The 7,272-nt window shown below is 46.9% G+C and overlaps 1 protein-coding gene across 2 annotated transcripts in view; it reads left to right on the forward strand.

Annotated features, from left to right (window-relative positions):
• TADA1 (transcriptional adaptor 1) overlaps nt 1-6,088 on the forward strand; it is a 29,450-nt gene extending 23,362 nt beyond the window's left edge. For both annotated transcript variants that reach the window (XM_030572385.1, XM_030572386.1), the window contains exons 7-8: nt 2,509-2,671; nt 3,493-6,088. In XM_030572385.1, coding sequence (XP_030428245.1) covers nt 2,509-2,671; nt 3,493-3,645 — 316 coding nt within the window. In that variant the 3' untranslated portion in view covers nt 3,646-6,088. The remainder of the gene's footprint in view (nt 1-2,508; nt 2,672-3,492) is intronic.
• Nucleotides 6,089-7,272: the final 1,184 nt, after the last annotated feature.

Raw genomic sequence — 7,272 nt, forward strand, 5'->3', positions numbered from 1 at the left:
ATTGATTTCAGTCTCCTGCCGCAGCCTCTTGGGAAGGCTATGAGCAGCAGTAATCTTGCATCTGTCTGCAGACTCAGGAAGACAGTACAATTCATATCTGGAAGGTTATCTTCTCAGCATAAGGAGTGGTTTTTTGTTTGTTTTTGTTTTGCATGAAAGAGAAGATCTGCAGAAGATTATGCTTCTCCCACTATCCCACTCCCTCTCCACAGGGAAAATTTCCTGCTCCCTTCTGGCAAATGCATTTTTCAAGCCCTGATAATGCTGTGCACATCTGAAGTACCTTTCATCCAGGGATCTCAAAACCCTTTCTGTATGTTAACTGCTAAAGGAAGGGAGGAAAGCCCATTACTGGAGACATTTAAATTGGATTGGATAATGTATTGAATTGTATTTTTGGACTAATTATATACTGGTCCCAGGGTACAGGCTTGATGATCTGTAACTAAGGCTATGTTTTAGTCAGAGCTATTTTTAATAAAAGTCACGGTCAGGTCATGGGCAGTAAACAAAAATTCACAGCACGTGATCTGTCCATGAGTTGGACTATATCCCCCTAACTAAAAGTTGGGCCTCTGCTGGTTCTGGGGGCGAGGCAGTCAGCACGCAGCCCAGGACCCCCGCTGGTGCTGGGTTGGGGAGGGTTGGCAGGGCTGGCAGGCTCCCTACCCAGCTCCGCATATTCCTGCAGTTCCTAGGGTGAGGGAAGGCCGGTGGGCTTCCTGCACTGCCCTGAGCTCAGACTCCACAGCTCCCATTGGCTGGGAACTGCAGCCAATGGGAGTTGTGGGTGCGGCACTTGTGAGCATGGGTAGTGCACAAAGCCCCCAGCCCCTCCAGCTAGAAGCTGCAGGGACATGCCAGTGCTGGAATGTGTTTATATATTCAGTGTGTTTAAGCATTGTTAGCAGTGCCTGTGCCAAATCCATGTACTGGACACTGAACTTACAGGCATTTACTTCAGTACATCTCCTGACTTTGGTTCACAACCTCTGGCTCAGGCCTCACGTCTTGCACCAGGCCTAATGCTGTAGGCTCTCTCTGCTACAGTAAATAGAGCATGCAGCTTGTGATGACAGAGATATTGGAATTGCCAGAGGTGCAGGCCATGGATGGTAACCCACAGAATCCCCGGTCAGTTTGTGCTACCCTCCTGAAGGGCGGGGACAGTCGAGTAGTTTAGAAAGCGGAAATTTGGAAGTCTGATTAATTGGTCAGTTATTGCTTCCTTAGGGAGCATTAGTAAGAAACCAGAGCTGGCCCCTTGGGGTGGACTCAGCATCCAGTGTTTGTTTGTATTCCATTCCAATCTTATATCTCCCTCATCACTGTGCTTTCTGAGCACTTTCCAGAAGTGCACAAAGTAACATAACTAGCATCTGTCAGATGTGGGACTCCCTTTTTTTTCTCCTCCAAGGGAAAATTATGTTAAGGTCTTTTAAATAATTTATATTTGTTTTCTCTCTGCTGTGCTCTGTGTGTTTTTTGCTGAAAGTGAGGTCAGAAAATTGCACACACACTTGGAGCAGAAGCTGGTGAGAGTGGTGCACAGCGCCAGCGTGCCTTGGGAGCAGGGGCAGTTCCAGGGGTGGGTGAGCCGGGCAGTTGTCTAGGGCACTGAACTGCTGTGCCACTCTGCTTTGTTTTGCTCCTCTTCTGATCGGTCTGCTGTTTGGTTTAATTTGGTTTGGTTTTTGTTCTGTTGGGAGCAGGGCGGAGTCCATCACTTGTGCATACAAGTGATGAGTTTTGCATATGTAAATTCCTTCAACTTCAGGGTGATAGGGGGCCAAAAATAGGACTAGGATTGCTCCGGCTTGGGAGCAGAGAGGTCAGCCACAGTCCGAGAGCTTCAGGTTAACTTTTAGGTTTTACCTTCAGCACCTTGCAGATAAAGACTTCCTTTGTTCCTGCCTTGTCTCTGCCAGACACGTGGGCCAGAGCGGGCTCCTTTATATTTTCAGTCCTGAGATATCAAGGTCTTTTTAATAGCTAATCTCCAGAACACATCTTGTCTCTTGTAATCTCTGAAATCCAAACTGCAGTGCAGTATCCGGCATGTTTATGCTTAGGAGTAAGCATGCTGTCTTTGGTTGCTGGGGAGCAGTGGGATTTTACCATTTGAAGAGTTGCAACAGGTACATAGTTTAACCAATACGTATTTGTTTTTAGTTTGTGCAACTCTTTACCTAGTGTAGACATAGCCTTGGCTGTGTCTGGCTGGAGATTAGTCATGTAAGAATGCCAGCAGTCTGTCTGCAATAAAGTGACCAAGTTAAAAGAAATGTAAACCAGTTTAAGTGTGGCCACACAACTTTGCGCCATTTTAACTCAGTCCCTTTTAAAAGCTGATTTTTAGTGAAACCAGTGCAACGTTCGTATCCAGACAAGGCCTGAGCTAGCTCTGAGTGAAGAATAAAGTTCAGGAGCCAAGCTATTGCCCTGATATTTCCCAAGGTGGGTGCTTTTTTATTGACTGGAATGTCTTTAATGTCCTTCTCTTTACAGTCCTCCTACCTGCGTGGCACCTTCTGCAGGTCAGAATCTAGCCTCCCACCCCGCTCCTGATGATGCTGAGCAGCAGGCGGCTCTCCTCTTAGCATGTTCTGGGAATACTTTACCAGCTACTCTCCCTCCTGTGAACATGTATGACCTTTTTGAGACATTACAGGTAACCATTCACGTTCCATTGTGGCATGGCTTGGAGAGATGCTTTCCTGAGCAGAGACTGCTAGTAGGAGATAATTGTGTCTGCTCTGTATTATGTACCTGGAGACTGACCCGATTTCACTCCCTCTCCACTGCCTGTTCATTTAAACAAGCTGTTTCCTTGTTTTCTTCTTAAATCTGTGGCTATGCGTGGAGCTGCCCAGCGTATTAGGCAGGGACCCTGGATTGGCCCCTTCAGCTGTGTAAATGTCGCCTCATAGATGCAAGCACATTATGCATTAGATCATAGGTTCTCACCTTGGGATTATGCACTATGGGGTTACAGGTGGTCATGGCCCCCCCTCCCTGCATTCGATTGATGGAGATTCTGGCAAAAATACAGCACACTGAGTTGCCATATAAATCTCTGTGTTCCATGCAAGTATTTATTACCAGCTGGGCTGCCCGAGCTGTCCCTCCCTGGGTTTGCATGGCTTGGGGCTTGTGAGACCAAGCATTCTCAGCAGGAGGACGCTTGACTCTGGAATTGGCTTCCTGAATTTGATCTTTTTGAGCATGGTGCAAGCACCATCTATTTCCCTATGCTTATCCTGAGTGGGTGGCTTCAGTGCAGGTGGTCTCTTCTGGGTGTAGGTAAATATTGGCAAGTTAGAAACAAAGCAACAAGCCTAATCTTTTTGTTGCCCCTGAGATCCTGCTCATCAGCGTACTATATAGTTATAATAAATGCACTAGATACATCTTATTTTAGAAATGGGGGGAGTGAACATGATAGCATCTGGCTAGCAATGTTTTCTAACGTGTAACCCCCGCCCCCCCCAGGTGCACAGGGAAGTTGTTCCAGCACACACTGTCTACGCTCTAAACATTGAGAGAATCATCACGAAACTTTGGCATCCAAACCACGAGGAGCTGCAGCAAGACAAAATCCATCGCCAGCGCTTGGCAGCCAAGGAAGGACTGCTGCTGTGCTAAAGTGAGGATGGCCGGCGTCGAGACAGGCTGTCATTTTGTGAACTCGGCAGCAGGGTCTCCTCAGCTTTGCCGTTACGAAAACTGTCAAATCTTGCATCATTGTGTCAGCATTTCAAGGCAGAAATGTGTAATATGTGTAACCTTTTCCTATGGAAATGTGACCCAAGGGTAGTACATCTTGTTTGCTACCATGAAGCTGTAGAGTCAGCCCAACTCTGGGTTACTCTGACTGCTTGGGGCTGCACTGCTCCAGCTGCATTTGAAAAGGAATGGAAGTTAGACTTTGTGTCCTGTGTAGGGAAAAATGGGAGTGGCAGGGGGAGAAGGAACCATTTATTTTTAAAAGAAGACTGATCCACATTTTTGTTTAGTGGGTGTGATGGATCTGTGCTGGCAAACAGCCTACTTCCATAGAGGACCTGACAAGAGTGCATGACTATTTGCCACGCTCGCCGATGATTGTCCGGGTTGCAGCCTGAACCACTGTGCTTAAAATCCAGGTGAAGAAACATGCCTGTAGCAAAATACTTTTCCTTTGGTGTAACTAGGACTTCCCTGTGAAGGGGAGAAGTCTGCTCCCCACTGCCAGAATGGTTGTTATGCGTTCTCCCTCTCTGCGCCCAGTCAGTGTCACCAGGGAGAACCCAGATCCTGCCCTTGTCCAGTGGTGGGGGAGGCACAGACTACAGAAAGAGGTGGAAGGAGTATGGAATGTTGCGCTTGTCAAAAGGGCAGATCCAAAGCCCAGGGAGGTCAGTGGGCTTTGGGGCAGGCCCAAAGTGCAGGTGCTCTGCTGTGGCAGAAAAGGCTGTTCTCTGAGAGTGCCTGTGGTGTAATCACACTAGTATACAGCTTACCAAGGTATGTTCAGAGCATGTATGAAGTTGGAAAAGCAGTGTCTCTTGTACCCAGGGCTTGATCCAGCTCTCCATGAGCTCAGTGCAAGTCTTTCTCTTTATTTCATTGGGAGCTGGATTGGACTCCCAGGGCGTCAAGACACCCAGGGGAAGATGAGTATAGTGCCAATGTGGACCCTCCATTTATACCCTGGCAATGTCCACTTCTGGATCTGGACTATGAGACTGAGACACCCAAATGAAAGGGCCTGTGATTTCTATGCTGAGAGGGGAAAGCTGTTTAAAACTCACTGAAGTATAGAGCCAGTCTTTCAAACTGGTGGCAAGACTGGACTGTGTTTGGGGCTATAGCCCAGTAAACCCAAATCAGTGCTGTTTTACCCATTCAGAAAACTGGACTATGGCAGCTTCCTGTAATGCAGTGCTAGGAGGGAAGGCTGAGGGGATGTCTACACTGGAACTGAAAGGTGTCATTTCCAGCTCGAGGAAACATCCCTGCACCAGTGCACTAAAAATAGAAGTCACACCGCCCCACGTATGTACCTAGCATCTCAGGTGGGATTGTAGTCAGGATGGCTAGCCACTCATGCAGCGGCAGCTGCTACACTTCTGTGTCTAGCATGCTAACTCAGTCAGAGCTAGCACAGGTATGTCTGCTCAAACTGGAAATTACACCTCCAGCTCCCCTGTAGACGGACGTTAAAGGGCTCCCTGTACCCACTCATTTTCCCCTCCTCAGAACACGCTTGTACTGGGGCAGCTGTAATTTGTTTCCCTAGAGTACTCAAAACACAGAGCCCATCTCCTTCTCTCCTCTGACTGCCTTCCCTATAATTGATGAGGGGCTCAGATCCCTCCCACCCAATCACTGACCTATCAGTTTGCCTATGCTTCCAGGGAATCCCCTTAACAAACAATAGGTTATGGTTCTGGAGGATCACTAATGTAGCAAGATGGCTCCCCATTGGTTGGTACTTCCTGTTTTTCTGAAGCTTCCCGGGGGAAGGGAGGTGTGGAAGTGTACCATGTATGATGGTGTGAGGGGTAGTAAGGTGGAGACTGCAGTTTGTATCCAGTGGCCCAGGATGAGAAGGACCCTAGTGGGTTTTGAAGCCAATTCCAGGAGGAAGAAGCAACATGAGGGACCTGGTAAAGCACTTGGTCACTAATAGCAAGGACCCTGCAATAGCAGCTCCACAGCCTCCTAAAGTGCAGCAGAGTCTGAGCATATGTGGAATCTGGGAGAGGACACAGATTCCCCACCCCCGCCCTTTCCCAGCACCCATTTTTTCTTTCTTCAGGCATATATAGCAAAATGAGCCTTAAATCCCACCAGTTTGAAATCCACTAGTTTTAGAAGGCAATTCTTATAACCAAGACTGAACTATAATACTTACAATATATACTAGTGAGATCAGCAGGGCACCTGATGTACTACTGGCTTTGGGGTGGGGGTGAGGGATTTCCCAGCTAGTCATAATGCCTTGATATGGAATGAAAACATTGTGTGTTTGCTAGAAATTTAAATAAGCAGCCTCTAAAACGTCATACATTTTTAAATAAAATGCCTTAGTGTTGAAATATAATATGCATTTGTGTGTGTGTGTTTGAAGAGCATGCCATGTATATGCTGTGCAGAACCATTTATTCTCCAGTGCTGTGTAATCTATTCAATGTAAAAGAAAAGGCGTTGAAGGAAACTTGCCTCACTGGGCTGGATTAAGGAAATGCCTCAATTTTCCCCATCTGTAAAATGGAGGTGATGGTACTGACCACCTTTCTGTAACAGAATTTTAAATCTACTGATGAAAAGCGCTATAGAACAACTACATGGTATTATTTTATTACAGTACCTGTGGCACATCCCCATAGCCCTGCCTCCATACTGGCCCTCCCTCCCCCTGTGGTCCTTCCTCTCCTTGGTTTGGTTGTGACAGGGGTCACCCACAAGGGCATTCTCTTGGATGGTGTTGGGGTGAGTAGCTAGTGCCACTAGTTGACAGTAGTCTATCATTTGGGCAGACTTGGCTGTCAGCACTGGCACATTCATTCACCATCAGCAATTGCCTGGCTAGTATCCAATAAATGGAACAGGTGACCTTGAGCAGTATAGTTTTTCCAAATTGGAAGTTATGTACTCGATGTGACCACCCTTGGAAGAAGCAAACTATCGTGTCTCGGAACTGTTAGTGGTGACTTTTGTTGTGACTTATGACAGTTGTCAAATTTGGGGTTATTTCTCTCATCAGCAGCCCATAACAAAGGAATTTCCCAAATTTCAAGAATGTGGCTCAAAATGGCACTTGATTGGTTGGGAACCCAATGGTCTTTTGGCTACCTCTGAGGGAAGGCCCAAAGGTCAAATTTGTTTCTTTGCTCACCACTTTGTACTGAATGTCATTTGGTCACCTCTTCACACAGGACTCTAGCATATCAGAATGCTGCTGTGTTGCTGTAATAAATGCAAAATCATTTTCATAGATTCATCTGCATCATGGTGTGTTTAAAGGTTAGAATGTACAAGACTCGAAGGAGGAAGTTTTAAGCATGAGGTTTAATTTATAAGTGGAGAGGGAAGCTAGAGCCTTGTGGGAGGAAAGTTGGGCCTAACACTGGAGAGCAGGTACTCTTGAGAGAAAGTAGCTCCTGTGCCTTGGAGCTATTCTGAGGAAGACCATTTTGCTCTCCACCATTTAGAAACAGCCACTTGCTGCCCGTAGCACCATTTGGCTTCCTCCACTGCCTTGTGCCCACCTCCTGATATTCTGTG

The sequence above is a fragment of the Gopherus evgoodei genome, chromosome 8, assembly GCF_007399415.2.
Source record: "Gopherus evgoodei ecotype Sinaloan lineage chromosome 8, rGopEvg1_v1.p, whole genome shotgun sequence".
NCBI lineage: Eukaryota > Metazoa > Chordata > Testudines > Testudinidae > Gopherus > Gopherus evgoodei.